Source organism: Lates calcarifer, linkage group LG21 (genome assembly GCF_001640805.2).
Source record: "Lates calcarifer isolate ASB-BC8 linkage group LG21, TLL_Latcal_v3, whole genome shotgun sequence".
In the NCBI taxonomy this organism is placed as follows: domain Eukaryota; kingdom Metazoa; phylum Chordata; class Actinopteri; family Centropomidae; genus Lates; species Lates calcarifer.
Genome location: NC_066853.1, coordinates 25,074,860 through 25,100,726, shown reverse-complemented (window position 1 = coordinate 25,100,726; position 25,867 = coordinate 25,074,860). Strand labels below are relative to the sequence as shown.

The window sequence follows — 25,867 nt, the reverse complement described above, 5'->3', positions numbered from 1 at the left end:
TACAAAACAAGTGTTGATGGAACAATCTGGACCCATGTTTCTAGCAGACTCAAATTTCAGTTAGGCCCTCATTTCTCTAGGTGTTTTGGTTGGTCAACATAAAATTCTCTAGGATGTCATGCCCTCAACCGCCAAAAGACTGGACTCCTGATGTGCAATTATTCATTTTCCCTCCTTTGCCTTATAGACTCTGGAGTAGATGCTTCATTAACTAAAACTGTTGAAGCTCTCCCCTCTCCCAGGAGAGTAAGTGAACTGGATGGTAAGCTGCTCACCCATATCACTCACCATACATTTCCCATTGCACTACTCCTTTCTGGCAATCATGGCAAGACCAGTAATCCACACTATTCTGCTGTATATGGTTAAACCTTGGTCCCTTGGTTAAATCTCCATAAACGCCAGTTTGATTGGTCTACTAATACTGTCAAAAGTTTTTTGTCACCCCCACTGCGTCCAGTTTGCATTAGCTCCATCCACCCTTACTGCATCCTCTTCATGTGAGCCTCCTGACCTTTCTGCCATGCCTGCAGAATACCATGGTTTGAGTGATGTATTCAGCAAGCAGCATGTTCTGTCATTGCCCCCTCACAGAGCGTAAGATTGTGTAATCAACCTGCTCCCTGGTTCTGCACTCACCTCTAGTCTGTATTATTTGTCCCATTCAGAACATACAGCCATGGAATATCTCATCTATCCCTCCTCCTCTCCCCTAGGAGCAGGGGGGTTTTGGAAAAAGAAAAAGATCACTCTCTCCATCCATGCGCTGATGACAGAGGCCTAAATGGCCTAAAATAAATGCCCCCTTCCTCAGAATGGCATACCCTGACCTCTGTAAGTAACTATAACGGTTGCTAGTTTTTTCCAGTTTCTATAGGCAGTTCATTCAGGGCTACACCAAAGTTGCAGCTCTGCTCATTTATTCACATAAACCTCCAAATTCTTCTCCTGGTCCCCAGAGGCCGATGCAGCCTTCACATCTGCTCATCCTGACCCTTCTCTGCAGTTTGTGATGGAGGTGGATGCCATCCTCTCCCAGTGTTCGCCCAAGGATCAGAAGCTGCATCCCTATACCTTTCTCTCTTGCTGGGCCTCTTGGCTGGAGGGGGCAGAGCAGCCATTCATACTGTGAACTGAGCACTAAAATCTCTCCTACCTCTGACCCAGTAAATGATATTTTTGTTTCGGACTCTGTCAGGTCTCAGGTTGTCCAGTGGGGTCGCTCCTCCAAATTCACTCCAAAGTCACCCTGGAGTTCATTGCACCCTTGCTTTTATTAAGCAGCACCTCTGCTGGCCCACTCTGTCACAAGACATCCATGAGACTGTTCATTTCATGCTGCTTCACTGGATACTGTCTTCAACCAAGGTCCGTAGTTCTCCTCCCAGGTATGGAAGGCTTTTTGTCAGGCTCTGGGAGCCTCTGCCAGTCTCCTCTCTGGCAGCAGCCCTGCAATGTGTCACAGCTCACCACCCCACCTCCTAGGGCACCCAGGTATTTTGGACCATTTGAAACTGAAAAGATCATAAATCCCCCTGCTGTCAGGCTCTAATCGCCTCCCTCTTTAAAGAGCTACCCTATGTTCGTTCTGTGCCCTCTTGCTGATCCCCCTCCTCCCCCGTGGATTATTGATGACAACCCTGCCTTTTTGGCCTGGTGAATTTTGGATATCCTTTGCTGAGGGATGAGGTCGAGAGGAGCAATCCTGGATCCCTCAGTGTTTCATTTCTGGATGTGCTTCTTCTTTTGGATTTCAATCGGGAGCATCCAGACAAGCCTGGCAGACCGCCAGGAGGTATTAATGGGGATACTACCATAGCTGGAGCCACAACTCCAGGTTTTACTTGTGTCACTGTGTTTTTTTTTCCCACATCTTCCCTTGTGTCTCCTCCTCCCTTGTGTGTCTGTGTATGTGTGTATGTTCGGGGCGTGGATTGAACTCACCACCTAATCAATCAATCATCACCAGATTAAGGACCCTGGCTTTACTCTCACTCTTCATCAGATTGTTCTGCCTCATACATGGTATACGGAGTGTTGGCAGATCAGTTACTTTACAGTTATGACCTGGAGTCTAGTCATCACCCCTCATTACTCCCTCAGTCCATTTACCTTGTTCCATGAAATCTCTTACCTTTACTACAACAACCAGCCTCTGTGTCTACTTCTCGGTCCTTATACAGAATGAGCCCTAAAACACGGGTTAAATTATTTGGCTTAGTTATGGTCAGAAAGTGTGTAAATAAAATGTCCCTGAAAGTTTGTGAATGTGCAGAAAATATGAGAGAAACAATGCTGTGTCCTTTTCTTTTTATTATTCTTTCTATGATTGTTATTTATACATTATTAAAAACATTCAGTGCTTTTGAATCTCTGCTATTTGGTTCCTTTGTTAATTATTTTCATAAATTTTAGCTTCTCTGTTTACAGCCCCCTCCAGAGATGCTATGTCAGGTGGCAAGTGGGCTAGACTGTATCCAGTCACCTCAGGCCACCCATGGCTCTGCCACTGACTGGCAGATGAAGTTGAAGACATGACACAGATTTGAATAAAGTTACATTTGAAATGATAGGTATCCAAAAATTACCAGAATTAAAATATCCTAATGACAAAAATAAGAACCCTAAGGGACAACCTGGGGTATCAAAATGTTGATAGAGACAAAATAAATCAATAAATAAAATAAAATAATATAATATAAAATTCAGAAACTATTAAAAAAATTTAAACTTGAAGATAAAGTATGTGATAATATGAGGGAAAGAAATGTATTCACAGCACACATACCAGATTTCTCTACGTTTTGATTAGATTAAGAGATCAAAAGAAGGTCATAATAGCTGCATGTGAATTAATATAAGCAATGGGAATCCCTGATCAGTATCTGTACATTTCGCTAAATGTGAGACTTCCTGTTTCTTACTGTACAGTACAGCGAGGGATGCGCGTTGCATTGTGGGGATACAAATACAGCGCAGAAAGAACAGCGGGGAGCACAAAGGAATCAAAACAGCACCCCGAAAACGTTAAATGCCAACGCGTTGTAATGTGAAAACGTGAGCGTTATTTAAGCTGCGAGGTTCGGTGGATGGCAGGCTTACAACTGCCCGAGAAGCGTAAGGAATGTGAGTGAGCGGTGTGGAGCAGCACGGCGCTCCGCTGTCTCCGACTATAGCTGCTTTTTGTCAGCTGAGCTGTTTGCATCCCGAGGCCCAGCCGTTATCACAGGCCTCATCCCGGAAGGTAAATTCCTTTCGTACAGTCTGTCTGATTACGGTAACCCCATTGCATGCGTTTGTATCGGGCTGCCCTGTTTAAGCATTGGTATGAGCAAAGGAACCAGCTAATAGCACCGTGTTGCGTTGGCTAGCGCTAGCTTGGTAGCTAACGGTAGTTTGCTAATGTGCTGCAGTTGTGTCGATGTTTGCTGGGTTATCCACGGTCAAACCAGGAACATGGGTAAATCGGCTTCAAAATAAATGTAGTAAGCTGGAGGACAATTTTTTGACACTTGGTCATAAATAAAGTATATGTGTGTCTATTGTAATGGTGAGTGCCAATAAATCGTAGTAGAAAAATATTGAGCATAATACAGAACAAGAAAAAAGTTATTTCTAAAGTGAACACTATGAGTCAACTGGTAGGTGGTGAGATCAAATGATAGGTGAAATCTTCATGTTTAATTTTGAATTCCATAGAAATCATTTTTAACAGCTTCATCTTCAATTGCGTTTTCAATAAAAGACTAAAATGAAAAACTAAGCTGAAAAGCGTTGGAATATTCACTTTTATTTTGACTGTTGAAATCGGATGTGCTTCTCTTCTCTTAGCTGACTTGACCTATCAACTTGACAGTTAGCAAATGTTTGCTAAACTGTGATTGTTATTGGAAACATGTTTGTTCCGCTGCTTGATCGCTACATAGGTAGCCCCTATGCCCTATATACATATAACTTCTTTCACTTTGACTATCAGCTCTCTCTAATTTGTTTCTGTTAAGTGTCTGTGGTCTCTTGCTAATACGTGATGTAAACAGAGTAAATGTACCAGGGGCCTGTACCACAAAGCGAGATTAGTGGGTTATCTAACTATCTTTGGGCTTAACTCGGGTTTTCTGGCACCATTTATCTGGAAAACTGAGTCATTATTCTTACAGAATCCTGACATAGACAAAAGGTGACAAAAATTGACAAAAGTGACAAATAATAAAGAACAATATATATTCATATACATCAGCACAGTTGATTTTCTGTTCCAGACTTTGTCTCTATATGTTTTGTAAAAACAGAACTTTCAACAAAGAGAATGATAGTTTACCACATAAAATTAGGATTATAGTTGTATTTTAATATGCTAAAATTCTTTAATTCTTGTCAGGATTCCTGACAGTGCAGCTCAAAATAACATAAGGAGACACTGTGATGATAATTGGAAATAAGAACTGTGCCTTACAATTTTATTTTTTATTAGAAAAGTAATCCACACACTGACTTTGGCTATCTCTTAGTGACTCAAGAGATCCCATCTACGAGAGGGATACTCTGAAAAAAGGCACACTAATCTAAACTCTCTTGTGTTTGTTGAAGAGATGCTATATCTGGCTGTAATATATGAGGCTACAGAGTTTGACTGAACAGTGTATATGATTCTGCTTTATTAAACCTGTTCCTGCCTAATAGATAATGCTAGCTCATCATTTGGCTGATGTCTCTTTATTACAAACAGTGGAGATAATGTAAGTGCATGTGCTGTACTTTGCTGAAGCATCTACTGACAGTGCATGCACAGCTCTATGGGATGGTACTTAAAATGGGATGGTAAATAAGCATGATGATCAATGGGATGGTAAATAAGCATGATGATGAAGTCCTTGTAAAGCTGTAGTTATACAGACAGGTGTAGACACCACGAATGCATAGTTGTTTTCATTTAAACTCTGCTTGGAGGACATGTTCCATACTTATGCAGTAAATTGATGCATTCTGCAAATGCCCACTACAAATCAAGTCAAAATGGCAACATCCATGCAAGAAGAGGAAAAGCTCTTTGACTGCTATACTTAGCACAAAAAACATAAAAAAAAGAAAAGCAGGGAGAGTAAAAAAAAAAAAAAAAAGGTGGTGTGTGCATCCACTGAATTACAACAGTAGGGCTCACGCACAGTTGGTGTGTGGACCCATCAGTGGCAATATCCAGCTGTAATAACAAGAAGAAGCAGTAGATCTCATCTCCAAATCTTAAAGAAAGGCTAAGGACATACTGTAAAGGAATCTTTGTGTTGTGGAAATGCAACTATAATTGTCATTATGAAGCTATTTAGTGTGGTTAACTATTGCTAAGTTAGTTAGAAGCTCTGTTTTTAAAACCAGAGTGGACAGCAAAACAATTAGACTAATTTATAAAAATATCTATTGTTACTCTTATTTGTCACTTTATTGTAAAGTCTTTTGTCACAGCTGGGATCCTGAGGAGTTGTGACTCAGTTTTTCCAGTGATCTAATATGTCGTTAGTTGGGCCATTGACAGGTATTTTTCTGATCCACTAAAGTTAACCTGCTCTGAAGCAGGTTATCCCTGCAGCGCAAGTTACCGTGGTGATATAATTTGGTTAAAAGTGAGTTGGCTATGACCAGAGAGAAGCCCAAAGATATCTGGATAACCCATTAATCTCACTTCTTGGCATAGGTGCCAGCCTGTTTTTTTTTTACTGTAGTTGCTGTCATTTAGTTTCATAACCATTGATTAGTTGAGTTCATTGAGTGTATACAATGGCCCAGTGATGTCTTCAAATAGCATATCTGGTCTGAGTTGCTCGGTGTACAATTAACAAACAGAAACAATCAACAAATTCTCACATTTGAGAAGCTGCAATCAGGAAAAGGTTTTTATATTTCCTGATGAAATTATCATCGAAATAGTAATTGTCAGGATTTTCTGGCCATCAAACTATGGTTGTTGCTTTATACTGAGTAGGAGTTAAATTTAAATTTAAATTAAATTTAATCAGTTGTGTATATTTTAGCTACTACACAACTTTTTTAAGATGTAAGATTTAAGTAATTAACTTAAGCACTAGACCAATGATTTGTCAACAAGTTATAAGACACCAATTTAGATCAAAAGATAAAGTCAAGTTTTTTTTTGTTTTTTTTTAACTTTTTTTAGAGGAATTGTATAATCTTTTATTAGAGATGTAATTTATGTCAGAGCTCAACATCTGTTGAAAACCAATTCTGACAGAATTGATTTTTATACATCAACCTCTCTCAAGTTCATGTACTTGAAAGAACATCCCTTTTTGTCAGATAAAACTTAATAGAGATCATGTAGCTAAATAATTGTCATTCAGGAGACATAGCTATATGAAAACACCATGGTGAATTGAAGCCCTTTTCTATTAGCCCTGTTTGCTGGTTCAGACTATGCACTCTCCTGTTGCACCATCGCAGCCCAAGTCTATAATTCACTTTGCCTTCACTGGGCCAACATAGCCCAAGAGTATTTTCCTTTGGTGTGTGTGTGTGTGTGTGTGTGTGTGTGTGTGTGTGTGTGTGTGTGTGTGTGTGTGAGTCAAGGGGAGTGCGCTCTCCCTGCTAGAGCCCCTTCACTTGAGCTTTTGTTTGATGGAAAATCTCATGCCTCAAAGAATCCACATGTCTCGCAGACAGCTGCTGAGCATCCTGTAGTGCACTGGCCTCCACATGGGTCTGGCTCGCATCGCTGCGCATCTGCTTTGATTGTTGTTACATAACTTGGCATTTTGTCCTTCATGCCCCCCACCCCCTCACACCACCCCCACCTTTCCTTCCCCTTAGAGCTCAGAGAACACCTTAGTATGTCTCTCCACCTATGCCCACTGCCTCCCGCTGTGAATTTGAGTTTTTTCACCCTTTCTTTTTTTCCTTTTCCTAAGACTTCTTATCTCTTTGACTTCTGAGATACAGTTCATATGGTTTAACTTTGGAAACTGAAGTGAAGTGTTGTTTTTGTTTGGTTTTTCATCTCCTCCTGCAGGACACATTTCCTGCACAGAGTCAGGAACTGACTCCAACATGGGGGTCAAAACCTTCACCCACAGCTCGACCTCCCACAGCCAGGAGATGCTGGAGAAGCTAAATGCTTTACGTAACGAGGGACACTTATGTGATGTCACCATCCGTGTGCAAGACAAGCTCTTCCTGGCCCACAAAGTGGTCCTTGCCTGCTGCAGTGAATTCTTCCGCTCCAAACTGGTGGGCCGGCCGGAGGAAGAGGACAAGTTTGTGTTGGACCTTCATCATGTGACTGTTAGTGGTTTTGCTCCTCTGTTAGAATATGCTTACACGTCTACCCTCTCCATCAGCACTGAGAATATCATTGACGTCCTGGCGGCTGCAAGTTATATGCAGATGTTTGCTGTGGCGAGCACATGTTCAGAGTTCATGAAGTCAAGTATTCTGTGGAGCCCGGGTAACAACAATAACAACAACATGGCAGCAGATAAACCGCATGAATCAACACAAGAGAGCGCCTCATCAAACTGTGCCCTGACGCCACTGGACGGCAGTGTGTCACCTGTGTCTTCAGACTGCAGCGTGATGGAGAGAAACGTTCCTATATGCCGTGAATCACGACGGAAACGCAAGAGCTTTATAACAATGGCATCACCTGAGAGTCCACTCAAATGCACTACACAGATTGTCACCACGTCCCCTCAGATCCCCAATCCATCCCCTTCATTCTCAGACACCACAGCTCAGCCTGTGGAGTCCTCCCTGGCCTTTCCATGGACTTTCCCATTTGGAATTGACCGGAGGTTCCATTCGGACAAATCAAAGCTCCCTGAGAGCCCTCGTTGTTTAGAGCAGGGCACTCCAGGGACCTCAGAGGTGGTGGTTGGTCGGCGGCTCAGCGACTTCCTGACATGCGAGAGCTCCAAGGCAGTGTCATCGCCAGTGACAGCAGAGGAGGAAGATGTGAGGGTCAAGGTGGAGCGTCTTAGCGATGAGGAGGTCCAGGAGGCATCCTCTCAACCGGTCAGTGCCTCCCAGAGCTCGCTGAGTGACCAGCAGACGGTGCCAGGGAGTGAACAAGTCCAGGAGGAGCTCCTCATCAGTCCACAGTCCTCCTCTATAGGTGGGCTATTCTCCCTAACATACTGATCCACAGCATTTAGACTCATTCCTGCATGTTCAATGTTGTCTTATAGTTTAAAGGCTTCACCATCAGTTTATTAAATTATATGGGTATATTTAAAGACATAGTAAAATGACATATCATCATGTCAGTGCTACTGTATCTCTCACTATTACAATAGCGGCAGTATCCTGACCCAGTTAACACAGTGCTGCTTTGTAAGACATGCAGTCAAACCTGCCTCACCCTGCCTGCAGAATTTTTTATTTGTATTGGTGTCAGTGGAAGTTTTATTGTCTGGTGATCCAAATGTTGTTTGAAAGGCTTTTCTGCCGTGCCATAAATAAAACAAAAATGGAAACACTGGTCATTTTTTCATAAAGTGTTGAATAGCACAGTGCATTGGTGTCCGGCTGCATCAGTCTTTAAGTAAGGGATTAGCCTTCAAGTATATTAGTCTAACCCCATCCAAGATGACATGCTGTAGTCTTTATACTGTGGTCAGAAATATATTAATATAGTGGACAACTACTATATGAATGTTTTTCTTTTTTCTTCTGCTTTTCAGGGTCGATGGATGAGGGAGTGTCTGAGGGCTTGCCGTCAATGCAGAGCACATCTAACGCTGGAGGACATGCAGAAGATGATGAAAGGTGTCATGATTTGTTACAACTTGCAGCTAGGCAAATCATAGGCAGCAAAGAATATATAGACTTAAACCTCATAACTGGGTGTCTGGGCCACACCTGTTAGGGCAATAAATTTAGACGTTGAAATAGCAAAGACATGATGCACTATAATATGAAGAATTTTTATGTCAAGTCTAACAAGGCTTCTAACTATAAATGTGTGAATGTCAGACATTAAACAATCTAGCACACATCACTATCGTCACTTACATCTCAGTGTTAAATTCCTTGACATGTCCAAAAACATCCCACAACCGGAATCTTTAAATTGCCAGTACATTGACATGAGTAGTATTTAAGACTCACTTTGACTTTATAAATGGTACTTTTTGTACCATTCTTTATGTGAAAAGAGGCAAAGAAGTTTCCTTCTAGACTTTTGGACTTCTAGTGGATGTTATACAGCTATTCATATAGGGACTTATTTATTTGATATTAGTAAGCAAACACATACCAGGTTGATTATCACTTTGATATTCCCTTGTGTCACAGGTTGGAAGGTATTCAGTATCCGTATCACCTCTATATCAGCCCTTCAGCCCGACCTGGCACCAATGGCCCGGACCGGCCCTTTCAGTGTCCAACCTGCGGAGTCAGATTTACACGCATTCAAAATCTTAAGCAGCACATGCTCATACACTCCGGTAGGTGAAATGGGGAAATGAAACGCAGGAATCTAACACAATTTTGTGCTTTATTGTTTTATGACATTGATTCACAGTTGATGTAATTGAGCATTTTTTTGATACCAATCAACAGAAAAAGTATTCAGTCAGGTTTTGTGCAAGTTCTAAAACTAACTGGCTGACAAAATGTTTAGAAAATCTAATTTAGCCTCAGATAGAGATGAAGAACAGGCTACAGAGGTCTGGTAAGCTCACTTCTTTTGAACTCCACACCCTTTTTTTTTTTTTGTGTAATCACTGGAGGAAATTCGTCAAATTTGGCGCTGCTCTCTATGGAGCCAAACAGACTTTATACAATTTCTTTTACATATGCAGTAGTATTGCCCAACACACTTAAAACACCCGTTGATGTGTAAAATCAGTTTGCCTTTAAGGTGAATCATAGTAAGAGTTGTTCTGGCCCTTAGGTTCATATTTATTTAGACAAATTTGTAAAAAATAAAAAAATAAGTAAGAGGAGGGAGAGAAAAAACAACTCCAAAGTTTATAAGCAATGTATCACACACAGTAGGACATTGAACGGACATGTTTGAACTTGTCCGTGCTGTTTTGGATGTTCTTTTCTCTCTTATTTTTAGGTCATGTAGAAAGTGTACAGATCACCATGTTGGCGCTTTTAACTCCTATGACAACACTGTTGGATTTAATCTTGCATTTCAGATGTTGAGTTACATCATACGTCAAGTGAGAGTGTAAAAAGCATTTGTAGCATTTGTAGCTAGGGATAGAAAAGGTGCAAAATGAAAACCTACTCAGGTCAAAGAACCGTTCCTAAAAAAAGTATGATTTATACTTTTAGCTCTGTTAATATCCCTGCATTTATGGGCTATTATGTTTTTTGTTTGTTTGCATTGTTATTCCTGTGGAAAGCAATATCCAGATCAATGTGTAAGTAATCCATTGTAGAAAAATTATATTAATCTATGAATAGTGGTATCATTGAATTGTAGATAAATCACAGGCAGCATTTCTATGCTTTACATATGAAACACCCCAAATGAGCAATTTAGTGACTTTGGGCTCAGTTAAAGGAAGCAACCAAGCAGGTAAATACTACATGTACTTATTTTCCTTTGATCATCTTTGAGATGTCTATAGACTTTAATTGGAGTCTATCTATGGAAGTGATTTATATGACTTTGTTAGATACAAACCTGTTTATGAAAGGCCACAAAGTTTAAAGTGCACATCACAGCAAAACACTAGCCGTGAAATATGCAGAACTCTCTGCAGACCTTTCAAAACAGTGCCGGAGCATAGGACTGTGTAGGGGGAATAAATATCATATGGGTAGTGTTTTAGCATGGCAGTGAAGCCATTCATAATAGGAGTCAAAGTTACAAAGCAGTTTGTTTTGCAAAACAAAGTAGAATATTTCTTAATATTACTCTGCTGAGTAAAAAGGATGGGAGAGTACTTTCTTTTAGGGAAAGACTTAGAAGATTTAAATAAAGTGAAGCATGAGTCAGTGTGATGCACTTAACATGACTGTGATTAGCTGATGCAACACTATGGAAAGCCTACAAAATATGTGAATATATATTTTGTTTTTCAAAATGTCATCTAAAAAGCTAAAAGTATCCCTCTTTGAATCTATTTTGATAGTTTGTGGAACATAGTATTTCTTATTAAATTAACTTCATAATAAGACTTAGCTAAAATGTAAAGATTTACAGTCAAAGAAGTTAAATCCATATTATACTAGATAGATTACACATTTGTGACTTAGCCAAATTATCACCTCATTGTTTTGTTCCTTATCTTTTCATGTGGAAGATTGAATTTGAGATGAAAGACTTGATAAGTGATTAATTAGATTTATAGACAATCTCATAGACTCTCTGTATATTATCACTTTAGATTTACACATGAACTGCAATTCACCAAAACCCTATATAGAGAGCAACCCAGAAACATATGCACAGGAGTCAAAGCAGTTTCTGTATTTTGGGGAGTTTCAATTTCACTTACTAACACTTGTGTGATGCTTTACTATGGATCATCTTAACATTGGTTTTCTCCCCTTTCCCAGGCATTAAGCCTTTCCAGTGTGACCGCTGTGGGAAAAAGTTCACACGGGCCTACTCCCTAAAGATGCATCGGCTGAAGCACGAAGGTAAACGCTGTTTCCGGTGCCAGATTTGTAGCGCCACATTCACGTCCTTCGGTGAATATAAGCATCACATGAGGGTCTCCCGACACATAATCCGCAAGCCGCGGATTTACGAGTGCAAAACGTGCGGCGCCATGTTCACCAACTCTGGCAATTTAATTGTACACCTGAGGAGTCTGAACCATGAGGCATCCGAACTAGCAAACTACTTCCAGAGCAGGTGAGGAGTCAGGGGGCACTGATCCCCATCATTTACTCAGATCTCACCTGGATCAGAAAATAACTACAGTTTAAATTCTAATACCTGAGGTTCATTTGATCGTATTTCCTTCTATGACTTTGGTTTTGCAGAATTGTTTTTGAGATTATTGCATTTGATTTCAATGCTCAGATCAAGTGTACCTGAAGTATTTGGCTGTATTTTGGGGGAGTTTTAATTTCACTTACTTAAAGGAATAGTCAGACATTTTGGGAAATATGCTCAATAATTTTCTTTGCAAGAGTGATTTGAAGAGGTTGGTAGCACTCTCATATGTGTATGGTAAATATGTAGCTGGAGCCAGCAGCAGCATCAAAAAAGAAGGTAACACAAGCTGCCTACCAGCATCTGTAAAGTTCACTAATTAACATTTATCTAATTTATTTAAACCATACACAAACTTAAGAGTAATAATGCTAATACATTGTTATGTGTCTTATTTCCTGGCTGGGTGAATTGGAGTTTTTAGACTTCAGATTTTGGATTAAACAAACAAGTCATCACGTGTTAACTTCAGAGGTGATTGTTAGACTAACTAGACTAGCTATTTCCCCCTTTTTCTGGCTGTAGCTTCATATTTGCCCTACATCAGAGTGACATCATTATTCTCTAACTCTTGCCAAGAAATAAATGTATTTTCCAAAATTCTTAACCGTTCCTTTAATATTTATCATTTAGATGAGATGGAAAATACCTCAAGCAGACCAGCTCTCTTTTATTGACGAAATTCTATCTGATGTGACGATGAAGAGGGTAATCAGGTATACAATATTAAGTGAGACAAGATTTCTGAATACATTGACCAACTGCCAAAATTAAAACTCGATGTTCCATAACACCTTAGATTGCTTTAATGTTGTTTAAAATCACTAATTTCACAGTCCTGCTCTTTGTTCATGAGAGAACCATCTTGAAAACTTTAAAAGTGTGCTCAAACGTCTAGTCATACAATCCCTGTGAAACGCAACTGTGATTTTTTTTTTTCCTTCATGTCTTTGTTTCTATATGAATGGTTTTTCCCCAACCAAATAGAGTGGGTTGTTTGTTTTTATCAGCAGCCTAGTCCACAAAGCCTTGTTAAAGTGTCTTTATAAAGCTGAAGTGTGTTTTTACTTACCAAACTTTTCCACTTCTTAATCAACTCAAGTCCTCACAGGTCAGCAGGACTCAAAAGGGCCATTGACTCCTCCAAAAATTTATAGTAGAAAGTCCACGCCTGAGATCATAACAGTATGGAAAATTCTCTGGCAATCCAGGCAGTCTCTTACCTTTCATCCACAGTCTTCACATAAAGAGATATGTTACCACACTGTATTTTTTTCTAAGTTGCTGTTTTCCAGACCAGTTCATCAGATTCAGCTGGGGACAGTTGTACTCAATCTAGTCTATACATGACTTAGGACTTAGGATGCATTTAGTTTACAATCATGCTCACACTGTGCACTCAAACATTTTAAAAAACTTCTTTCATAAGAATGCAAGTGTACTTTGTGATGAAAATCCAGCCATATTTAGATTTTTTGGGCAAAGATCAAATGTTGCTGCATTTAAAAATAAGAGTTTAAGCCAACATTTGCCTTGGTTAGTAGTAGTTAGTAGTTGTCATTAGTATTGTCAGATCCTCTGGTTTGCCTGTGTTGAGCAAATCATGGCCATAATAATTTGAATTAAATTAGCAACTGAATAACAAATTTTGAAATATAATCACTACTGAATACAAGTCTTGAAATTTAAATACCATCTTATTTATTGTACTGAAATATCTGACTTTGAAAACTCATTCTGAGTTTATTAGGTCTGCATTTCACTTGGTGAAATCTTCAGCTGTCAATTTCAAAAACTGTATTTCCAGTATATATTTATTTTAGGGTGTGTCAAATTCAAATAGAAAATAAATGTGCCTAATATTCAAACACTATTCCAGTTGCTCTATTTCAGTAATCTAAAAGATCTAAAAATTCAAGTAGTGGTTATTCAAATATATTTAATCAAATTCAGATGATAAAATACAGAATATAAAATATATAAAATACAGACCATAATATCGGCACACCAAGTAAAAGCTATTGAGCCTGAATAGAAGTGATCCGCCCTCCAGCCTATCAGGTTACCAAATCTCAATCATGTGATTCAGGAAACTGAATGCCAGCTGGACCCAGTCTGTGTCAGTTGTGGGTGCTTTTCCTTGTACCACTTTCATATTCACATAATTGTAAATGAGTAAAGATACTAGCTAGTTCACAATGCAGTGGTTGTCTGGGCAAAAACAGTAAACACTCTGACGTGGCTCTTGATGTGTTGAAACTCATGGGATGACAAGTTGTTGATTTTCTAAATGAATATATGGTCACAGCTACCAAGATCATCACTTAAGTGAGTTAAAATTTTAGCAATAAGTGTGTGATGGTGGTCCTGTTGTGTGCATGACTTTATAGAGTTTGCCTAGTCAGCCAAAGAGCATTTAAGCAGTTCTCCTGTCCAACAATATAACTAACTCTTAGTCACCACAGTTAGTCGATGCTATGTCACTTGCTTGGCAGGTAAACTAAGTAGTTCTAACTGTTGTAATTTGCAAACAAATGTTTGCTGAAGTCGCTCGTTTTCATGTATTCACCCTGTTTTTCTGCGGATATGATCACCCTGAAATTAAAAAGAAAATACTGTGCTGCTAAAACACTGTAGCACAGAGCAATGACAACCAAAAAAAGTGCAACTGCAAATATTATTTCTGCACAGTTTTGGTCTATTATGCTTCCCTTATTAAACTTTTGCTGATGAAAAGTTAACATGCAGCTCTACTAGAGCTGAGTTTGTTATCCAGGTACTCTTGCTGGCATGTAAATGGTACAAAGAATTTACATTCCAATTTGTTTGTTTGTGAATAATAAATTATTGTAGCATTTGTATTAATCAGTAATGGCATACACAGCCTGGCTTAATTGTTTAGTAAGAAGGGATGCAGTGATCCAGACATCTTATCGAAGTTTGACAAGATGTGTTATATCAATACAAAATGTCTTCAGTTTTATTTTTCATTTAAATCAAAATTTCCTGCACAGATTGGAATCCATTAGAGTGCATTGATTTAGTGTAAGATGTAAGTGCTGTCATGCGTTTTGTTTTTTATCAAGACCTCTGCCTCATTCTCATTTACAGATTTGTGTGTGTCTAAGCACTGATATGGCTCACTTAGCAGTCACTACTTTGCATTAATTTGCCACCTCACCATCTTGTAGATAGTGGCAAAGGAAATGTCCTGACATAGTGAAAATGAAATTTGGACCTCTGGTACTGGCATATTAGCAGCAGAATCTTTGGGTCCTGTGGGTTGTGGGGTGGGGTCTCCATGGATCTGACCTGTTCCAACCCATCCTACAGATGCTGGATCAAATTGGGATGTGGGAAATTTGGAGGCCAGGTTGACACCTTGGGCTCTTGGCCCCTGGCTTTATTGAGTGTTTTTGCTGGGGGGTGTGCTTGGTCTGTAATGATGTTTAGGTGGGTATTAAGTGTCAAAATAACATCTAGATGAATTCCAGGACCCAAAATTTGAAATGAGATAAAACAATACTATTCACTTCATCTCTCAGTGGTTTTAATGTTGTTCCTGATAGGTGTATGTGCATGGTTACTCATTCAAGTGAAAGGGTTAGGGTTGGGGTTTTTATGTATAATGTCAGTTATAACCACATGACCAAGAAATACAGGCAGTATTCCTATGATTATTCAAGATTCATCAATGTGAGATTGTCTGGCAGAAGGCTAAGGCTGGACATATTTAGTTTACTGTAAGTCAAACAAGGTAAAATAGCCCTAATTTAGACCTGAGGCCTGTCTACAGAGTAAGTTTAGCGTACCCATGATACCTTTTCATTATCTGGCTCTATTAAACCTGACAACCACAATCTTGCAAAGTGGTCATATGACAGTGGTCAGTCATATAACAGCCTACATTTAAATAACAAAGCACAAACGTTATGATCCAACAAATGAAATTTATTTAAAGTAGTCAGAGTGATTGAACTCTGAGGGATGTCTGCTCAGACACGTCAGAGTCGTGCTAAATGTTATTATGCGAGTCAAGCTGAGTCACATGATCAAACATTGAGTGAGTGAAACAGCTGAGGTAAAACCAAACTTTTGAAAAATAAAAGTTTATATGTTAAAAGGTGTAGCGCCGTTATTTCTGACTCTGGTGTTAATTATTAATAAGGACAAGCGTTTTTGGAATCAGTGCAGTATTGATCAGGAAGAGTGAACCTGGACACCGCGAACAGCTGCTGCCATGTAAACAAACAATGCACAAGTCCTCAGTAGTTTGCCAAAGTGGTTCATTTTGTCACTGACAGGCTCAGATTGTTATTACAATTATCTGACGACATTATGGGTAGGATTCCTACAGAGATAGGTCTTTTTATTCACTAGAAACACTGCTTTTTTTCCTCAACCAGACTCCATTGACGAAAACGGTCATTTAAGCAGAACACAGGATCTGCTGAAACACAGCTGCCTCGATCTGTTAGTTTGCAAGTTATCATGTGGTACATTTACTTCAGTAAATGTGAATAGCCCTTCCACCACTGAAAGTCACACAATGACACTAACTAAATAAATAAATAAGGCTAAATAAGGCTAAATGTACAACGGAATAGAAAAAAAACCCACTAAAAATATTTCCAATCAGTGAAGTCAGGCTAAGAATATACTGTAAGTACGTACTGGAATTATTATTAAGTTTCTTACTGAGTGAGTTCTTTTGCTCTTTTGTCTGATGATGAACAAAGTGCTGCGCACATGTGATGCAGATTAAAAAAAGTTTAAGTAATGTCAGACTGTTTCTGCTGCCAAAGCAGAGAGAAGTAGTTATAGCCAGATGAGGTCATTCTTACTGAAATGTTCATTTATAATCACGGGAAATATTTAAGTGTGTGGATAAAAGCATCTTTGTTCAATTATGAAATGAAGCTATAATAGTAATTTATTCATTTAGTGTGATTAAAACTCTCCCTTCATTGTTAGATGCTCTGTTTTAAAACCAGAGTGGACACATGAAAAGCCTGGAACAGCAAAATGTTTCAGCTGATTTCTAAAAATATTCTATTGCTCTTAATTAGTTATCACTTTATTCTAAATTATTTTGTCAATGTAGGGATCCTATAGGAATAATGAAAACCCAGGGTTAAACCTGAAGTTACCTCACTCAGTACAGGCCTCTGCTTACCCCTGTCTGGGTTTTGTTTACTTTTACTTTCCAGAGAAATGTGGCAAGTTCAGTACTATCCTACTTAAATATATCAGAAACCATACAATTAATTTTCCACTCAAATTTGCTTTACCTGGCTCATTTCCATGGCTCTACTAAGAATCATTAAGAAGGTGTCAGACACAAGACAAAGAAATATTCTGTTGTTTCCCATAGTCACATTAAATATTTTGTCATACTAAATACTGTATGACCAGGTGACCACCATTACCATTAATCAGTGCTCCAGTTTATGATGAAGGTTTAATGTATTTATGGGACCAGTATGAGCTACAGTACATGTTAAATGTGTGCACTGTACATACCTAAACATCCAACAAACTAAATGAAAGTATTTGAATATAAAACTAAATTGGTGTACTCTGATACATTTGATACATACATTTTTTTATTTAAATGAAAAATAAAATTAAAGGCATTTCATTATACACAGGCCTCAGGATTTTTTACTGCCTGTTCACACTTGTTTATATTGACATGTTTGTCTTTGACATGTTTGACTTGTCAAACTGATAAGCTGTCTGGATCATGGAGAATTCTTTCTTACAGAACAGTTAATCCATCACTGATAAATAAAACTGTTGCAACAGTTTCAGCACATTAGCTTAAAAAAGGAAATCACAACTATAAGGTTGAGGGTCCTTTTGAATTTGAGGGTGTTTACATCCACAGATTAACAGCATAGGAATTTTAGCTTTGGTTATTACTTGTAGCTAAGGTTTTCCAATTTTAGTGGATAAAGATAATTTGGCCAGTTAAGATAAACTTAAGTCATGATATCTAACATTTAAGATCAAATCTTTTCTTTTATTGACTTTCAGAAGTTCATGAGCCATAAACATCAGAAAAACCCTTATATTAGCAAACACCCACTGAGCTGCAGAACAGCAGACCATAATAAAACAAGTAAAATTAAGAAACAGCTGCTTGTTAGTCTGCCACAACAGTCAGGTACCTAGTTTGCCAGCCAGCTAGCATGGCTTGTGTCAGGTATCGGTGGAAGCTAAAAGTTAGCTATACTGTTACATCTAATCTATCTATTTAGGTGTTCTTTGGCTGGTCAGGAAAACTCCATAACTTCATGCACACAACAAGACTACCATCACACAGTGAGTGTGTGATGGTGTCATCCCCAACTCTTGTGTTGTGAACTAGCTAGTATCTTATGTATCTACAATTATGTGAATGTGAAGTGGTAAAGCACCCATAACAGACACCAGCTGAACCAGGTCCAGCTGGCATTCACTTTCCTGAATCACATGATTGACATTGGGTAACCTGATAGGCCAGATGTCTGATCAATTCTATTCAGGTTTGACTAACTTCAATATATACGCACACATTGTGTTTGTCTGTATTTCTCTTAGATTCAGATCAGATCACATTTTATGACCATTAGCTGCAGAAAACCAGATAATTCCATAGCGTTCAGTGTGTGTATAAGTCGTCTAGTAATTACAGACCAGTGTGCAGTGCTCAGTGTATATGACAGTTTTATCTCCCGTCTCCCTCGAAGATACACCCTATAAATTTCACTCCTGTTTTGTTCAAGGCGACAATAAGCACACTGTTACCGAGGCAATGTATATTGAAATTACATCATTAAATTGCCTAATATGAAATCGTCCATTCTTGCCATGTATGATTTAATTCAAAAACATATGTAAAGGTACCAAATGAAGGGACAGTGAATTCAACATGCTCTCTTAATCCTTGCAGTGATTTCCTCGTGCCCGACTACCTGAGCCAGGTACAGGAGGAGGAGGAGGTGCTGGGAGTCCAGTATGAGCTGGAGGAGTCCCAGCATCACCCCGTCTACCCAGGCAGCACCTCCACCTCAACCACCACTGCTGCCTCATCCTCCTCCTCAGTCCAGATGCCTGTCATCTCCCAGGTCTCCTCCTCTACCCAAAATTGTGAGAGTTCCTCCGGCTTCCTTTCACCTGAGCCCCTGGATCCCCTGGAAGCCCCAGCCTCCCTCAAAATGGACGCTGATGAGATGGCAACTATGACAGAGGAGACCAAGGTGGACAACAGTGTAGGGGGCAGTTCTCCAGAGGTGTTTGAAGAGGAACAGCAGCAGCAGCAGCAGCAGCAGCAGCAGCAGCATGCCCAGGCCAAGGAGCTTGTTTCCATTACCATAGAATGATTCAAGTCTTTTACTTGCCCATCATGTCTTATTTTGCAGCCATGTCATATGGGAATACCTGTTGGAACACCATGACGGCTAACGGGATGACTTGGACACATGTACATGTTGAAACTTCATCATGTGAAACCATCAAGACACCATGATTGAAGTTACCTGGAGACTTCAGTTGCCTTAGCGTTGCTTTCCACATGCAACTCAGATGCACTTATTTGAGTTAATATTTTACATAAAACCAAATCCAGCAAAGTAAATGATAATTTTCTTTTGTTTTCTTTGCAACTGCAGTATAATTCCTTAAACTTGACTGAAGCAATTTCCTTGTTAGTGACATGAGATTTCAGTAGATCAAAAAAATTTGTCCATCTCCAAACCTGAATTTCAAAATATTTATCACATAGATAAGCAAATTAACTGTATTTTTAGTGAGTAATTTTTCAGACAATTGTTTTTCCCATATGACATGAATGCAGCACTAGCTAAAGTAATTTCTGTCTCTAAATCCAAGCCTTGCCCTATTTTTGGAAAGTGCCTGAGTTCCCATTTTAACAAAGTAACCTGTAGAGGAAGAAGAGGTCTTGACTTTGCCAACAGGGACAAATCAAGTCTTTGCAAACTGAGCTAAAGAAAAAAATACTTGTATTTCATTTGTAGTGATAATGCTAGTTTGTATGGGCAGAGACTGTGTTAATCCTTCAGTGCCGTCGCTATAGGCAAACTGTTAAATGTCAATATTATCTATATTGCAATAGCTTGTACTGTAGTTTTACTGTTTGAATGCTGTGTAAGTTGGATGTTGTGAAATGTGATATGTCAGATGTGTGTGTGTATGCATTTCTTTTTATCAATATGAACACAGTACATTTCATTTTTAAATGTTTAAAACTTGAAATTATATTGACAGAGTATTCCCTTTAGATGTTTGCGCAGTATATTATTCTTCTGACCTGTTAAAAGTTTTTTTTTCTTTTTTTTTTTAAATGAACACTGTTTTAATCTAAAGCTAAACTCCAGGAGTTAAGAAAAACTCATATTAGCACTGATGCTTCTTTTGTTTCAAAATCCAAACAGAAAATGGCAAAAAATGACCAAATTTTATGTAAAATGAGAATTTTGAATTTGAAGTTAAAAGATTTTCTCACAGTTGCATTGTTGTAGTCCCAAATGAGCTCCAAGTTAAAGTTGCTGCCTGTCAAATGGCAGGTTTTTCCATTTTAAACAGTTTGTTATAGATAATGATATCTGATGTGGCTATCGAATTATGGCCATCCTGATTTACCAAGGTACGCTGCTGATATTCTGAGATGTTGCATGTCTGTTGAAGTGATGTTCCATTTAGGTACACCATGATTGTCTTTTTTTTTTTTTTTTTTAAACCCTTATGTGACTTGGTGGGTGATAACCCAAGAATATTTTGTTACCCCAAGATTGTGGATTAACCACCAGCAGTCTCTCTTAGTTATTTGTTTGTTTGTTTGTTTTTGTTTTTTACCTTGTTTTTTTTTTTACCTAAGTTGTTAAAAATAGAAAAGCTACCTTGCAGAAAATTCCCTGATGAAATGTTTTTAAAAAATGACTGTGCGCCTGCAGCCAGGGAAGCAGGAAACGATACCGATTATGATTGCTGTCTGTGATGGTCAGTTTTCAGTCCGAACAGAATGATGTTGGGTGTTACACGATAATATTGCTTTGGAAGCAGTGAGAGTGTGCCTGTGTCTGAATGCTAATACTGTGAGTTGATTCATTCTAAATGGTAACTTAAATAAGTAGTGTTAGACAATAGCTTATCTTTCACTTTAAACTGACAACTCAGTTTGGCAGTTGATGTTACTAATTTCATTTAGTTTTTTCATTCTGATTTGGGTCAAACCTCCAACTGTTGTTATCCATGTTGTGCCAATATGGTTGTAATTCTGTGCATTGTTGTGCCTGTGATGAGGAGATAATGATACCCATGGTGACTATCCATGAGTTGAATGCTACTGACTGTGAATGGGTTTCTTGTTCAGAAATATTATTTTCTGTTGCTCCCTGAAAATAGTATTAATGGCCCACATTTAGGATTATCACATAACAGGATGTAAGCCCTCATGCACAGGGTCGATTGTCAATGTAAAGATGAATATTGCTGTGATATGGGCATCAAAATTATCTGATCATTGAAATTCACTAAGAGCTATTGTGGCCCTGTGCCATCCTATCAGTCACTTTTTCAAAGTTGTGCCATTTGCCCTTTATATCTGGGTACAAATCAAGCTTTTTCCTACAGGACCAAATGTCCTCTATCTCATTGGGGATTTGCCATGGCAATCAGTAACTGCACATAATAGAATAAAGAGATAATCATTTTAAGTGGTCCATGCTATTTAGCAAAGGGGCTTCGCTGTTTCACCCCTGAAAACACTGTATGATGTTGTGCATTTAAGAGGCTAGCCTTAGTAAATGGACCTATTAACTCTAGTTGCACAATATCAAAATTTTAAAAACGTTTTCTAATCTCCATTTGTATGTCATGCTTTTTCATCTGTCGTGTTGGTGTCTGTATTCAAACGTTTTTATAATGAAATGCTGCTGTTTGTTGAAACGCAAAGTGCCCAAAATATTTTTGTGAACCAATGGTGTGCAATAAATAGACAGGTGGTGTTTTAAAAGTTTTAATTTTGTCTTTGGAATGATGAATTATATATTAAAAAAAGAATGTATCATTTTGTTTTATTCAAATGTGACTGAAGGTGAATCAAACAGGCAAGGACCCCATTTGATCTGTGAAACAAGGAACAAGGCTTTGATATCAAATGACTGGTTCTATTCAACTCCTTTCTGTTTGTTTCTAAAGATGCATGTTCATATTGTTCTGTGAAGTGGAGAGCATGTCTTCAGTTGGCAATGCATTCTGTCAAGGCCTTATTATTTGATGACTCTTCATCCAGCATAGCTTTGATCTGTTGTACAGCATGCCCTCTTATTTTCTATATGTTATCCCTTTATGTGCAATGTTTTAAAATATCTTGATTATATACAGGACATGCCTTTTCAATGTACACTTGATGTTGTATACGTTTTCCAGTCCTAATGGTTTATTTAAAAGTAGGAAAATATAAGTAAAAAACATGGTAGCTCTTCATAATGGCATATATATTTTTGGTGACTTTTGTATGGGTGCTGTTTCATGGCATCTTTGGATATTCTTGTTAAATGTGAATAGAACAGATAAATCCAGGAGTATGGGGGGCCTTGGTAGTCTTCACTTTGTGACTGTCTATATATGTGACTGTGTGTGTGTGTGTGTTACACATTACACACATATTACACACATATATGCGCGTGTGTGTCATCTATATGTTTTATATATATATATTATACACACATAAAGGAGACATATTAAAGGAAAAACCTAAAACTTGGTGGAGAAACAGGATGACAGTTCCCCCATCCAAAAGGTAAAATGGGTCACTGAATGGTTTGAAGAGTATGAAAATTATACTGTGGCCATTATAGTCACCAGACTTCAACCCAATTGAACTCCAATGGGAGATTTTTGACCACCACCATGCAAACGAGGGAATACCTTTTAGAAGAATGGTGTTCCCTCCCTGATGCTGTTTTAGTGGCTTGTTGTGGCCCAACAGCTTACTAAGACAATTCTTGTTGGTTTTTCCTTTAATTCGTCATCCGTCTGTGGTAGCCATATATATATATATATATATGAAATACACACACACACAGTTAGATATGCATATGTACATACACACACACATAATGTGTGTGTATGTACACTCATACTATGTTGCACTCATACTATGTTGCGTATTCTTTATAGTGTAGGCTAATTGATTACAACCTGCTTTGAAACAGATGTTGTATTTTGTGTCTTTGATACTGTATTTAAGCTGTAGTTTGGAGAGACTGTACAAAAACATCCCCAATAGTAACGCAACCTGCACATTGAATAGGGAGAACTAATGCTTGTGGTGTTGAGTGTTTTAACTGGATCATATTCCACAGTTGGCTTTTAAAAACTGACAAGACCACTCTGTATTTTAGGGTTTATGGTTGTTCTGAATCTTTACTAGTGTTCTGGCTTTGCAGTCCTGTTATTAAAAGAGTCGTTTTTGTAAAAGTATAAAATGTAAATAAAAAAACCAAAAGTCAGAGTAAGTCTAAAACTTGTCTGAAGTTGTCACACTTTTTTTCCCCCCCACTGTAATATAATTTTGTTTACATGTAATTTTTTGGTAAAACATAACTTTATTAATATATTCTAAGTGATCACAAAGCAAAGGTTCTGTCATTAACTGTCATTAAGAAAGAAATACAAAAAAAAGCAGTTTTCAGATCGTTTTAAGCAATATTAAAGGACAGATTCAGATTTATATGTCATAATTTCTCTTGTCTATACTGTCCATAAAACGATCCTTTTCCAATACAGTTACACTGTCAACATGACCAAGTTCAAAGTACTTTACAAAGGCATAGAAATACAAAAAAAATAATACATTAAGAAGACTTTTAAATTGCATCTAAAAGACAATAAAACAAGACAAGTTAAAGTATAAAGACTGAGATTAATTTTAAAAAGGTTACCACTCATGACGCCTATCAGTATGTTGACGATCGAACCCATGAGTACTCAGTAATTATTATTACATTATTATATCAGTACTCTGTACTCAGTAAAGGACAGATTTTGTCACCACAATAACATCAGAACCATGCAAGATACAGATACAGAAATTTTACAGGTGTGTGGCTGAGATTAAACTGAAGGTAAAGAGATAGGTGTAGTCTGACCATGAGTCGAGGGTACATTCAGTACTAGCATACTAGAGTACAGGCTGCCGTCCACTTAGGACCAACAATTCCCTCAACTGTGGCAAAAAAATAAAAAATAAAATTACCCACAGCAAACACAATACAAACACAGAACTATTAATAATAACTGTGAAGCAAAACAAGAAATGAACAACCAAAATATCTTCCAGCTGGACAACCCCAAAACAAAATTAATGCAAAACAGTAAATAGGACAATATAAAATGATCTATAAATAACAATCAGTTTCTAAGGAAAAAATGAAGGACACCTGCTTACATGATTATCCATCAAACCAATATAAAACATTAAAAGGTCTTCTGGCCAGGAACCTGAGAAAGGTTCAACACAATAAAGTGTGCAAAAGGCATTGTTGTTTTCTGTTGGCTTGTGCTTCTGCTACTGCCCCAGTACCTCATGGCAGTCCCTCAGTTTTACATAAACTGTTGAATGTAGCTCATACAAACATCCATATGTCTCTGTTGGTAATGGCTGTTACTTTCAGTTTAGCTATGAAGACAAAGAAAGAATTCAGATTTCATCAACACAAATCAAAGGAAGAATAAACAGATGTATTGTTTGTGCCAGAGATCAGAATTCCCTCTGTACTGCTATCCTCAAGAAAAAATGACAGAAGTACAGCCTATGCTGCAATTCAGTGCACTGAAATTACACATGCACTGTCGGCCTACATTTTCCCTTTGTCACACACTGTATTGGCAAAAAAGAAGACATAAAATTTTTAAGATTCCAAATTCATGCACTATCCAATTTTAGCACACTGCTGTAATGTGGTATTACCTGTAAAATTCAAAATTAGTTAAGATATTTTCACAATAAGGCATAAAAAGCTCAGCAGTCCATAGCACCCAAGTATGCTGCAATCTATGTTTAGTGGCATACTGCTTCTCCAAGAGAACAAAGGCTCAGCCAGTACAAAATATTTTTACCATTAATCATGTGCTGTCACAGTGAGCAGCCTCTGAGCAATACATCTGTTTCTTCTTCCTTTGATTTTTGTTGCTGAAATGTGATTTTTTTTCTCTGATGACTGCTGCTGCCAGAGCTAACTACTGTATTTTTTCTTTAATTTATAACAAAAAACCACAGTTGTTGTTTCTGTAAACATAGAAGGTACCATCCCTTGTGGTATTTAACAAAACAGATGTTACATAATGTATACAATGTATTTATAATATAATAACTGAGATATAAAAAATTATGACACATGTCTTAATTTTATACTTTACACAACATACCTTTGGTTTATTTTGTGTATATTGGAAGTACATTAGTTATATTTGTAGTGTGCACATTTAGAAAACTTTTGTATATTCAACATTAGGGTAAGTCAGGTTATCCTAAGTTGTTCTCTTTCTGTTTTACCAGTGCTCTGGGGGCTCCTTGGTTCTGTAGCTGAGGACAACTGGCCAGAATTGGGCAAAAGGATGGGCCCCAGGAAGCAGTGGGCCTAAACAATAAAAACAAGTCCCAACCACAGTGGGGGTTCACTTCACTTGCGGCATTACGACATCACTGTCGTACTCAAATGACATTAAAGCACACCCTCTCGGTTAATATTGCTTAAATATATTCGCCTGTACTGTGGTGCCATGGTGAATTTCAATGCTTTGCCATTAAACAAGAAGTTGTTGTAACTCACACATACTTTGTCCGATCTGCCCCAAATTTCACAGGTTTGACAACAGACCTGTCCTGAATACATCTACATTGCAATATAAAGATATAATCATAGCACCACCTATTGGCAACAGGAAATT

At 38.2% G+C, this 25,867-nt stretch overlaps 1 protein-coding gene across 3 annotated transcripts; it reads left to right on the top strand.

Annotated features, from left to right (window-relative positions):
• Window positions 1-2,779: 2,779 nt before the first annotated feature.
• On the top strand, window positions 2,780-23,441 carry zbtb44 (zinc finger and BTB domain containing 44). 3 transcript variants are annotated; one of them, XM_018701791.2, is made up of 6 exons: window positions 2,823-3,244; window positions 7,016-8,116; window positions 8,685-8,769; window positions 9,298-9,449; window positions 11,524-11,824; window positions 18,846-23,441. In XM_018701791.2, the coding sequence occupies exons 2-6, from the start codon at window positions 7,054-7,056 to the stop codon at window positions 19,273-19,275; spliced, it is 2,031 nt and encodes a 676-aa protein (XP_018557307.1). In that variant the 5' UTR covers window positions 2,823-3,244; window positions 7,016-7,053; the 3' UTR covers window positions 19,276-23,441. The 3 variants fall into 3 exon arrangements, with proteins under 3 accessions (XP_050934874.1, XP_018557307.1, XP_018557317.1); XM_018701801.2 differs by having other exon boundaries at window positions 2,827-3,244; window positions 11,524-11,607; window positions 18,846-19,007; XM_051078917.1 differs by lacking the exon at window positions 7,016-8,116 and having other exon boundaries at window positions 2,780-3,244.
• Window positions 23,442-25,867: the final 2,426 nt, after the last annotated feature.

Coding starts and splice junctions, on each gene's coding strand:
- zbtb44 (XM_018701791.2), top strand. CDS start 7,054: ATGGGGGTCAAAACCTTCACCCACAGCTCGACCTCCCACAGCCAGGAG. Junction 9,450..11,523: donor GCACATGCTCATACACTCCG/GTAGGTGAAATG, acceptor CCCCTTTCCCAG/GCATTAAGCCTTTCCAGTGT. Junction 11,825..18,845: donor GCAAACTACTTCCAGAGCAG/GTGAGGAGTCAG, acceptor TAATCCTTGCAG/TGATTTCCTCGTGCCCGACT.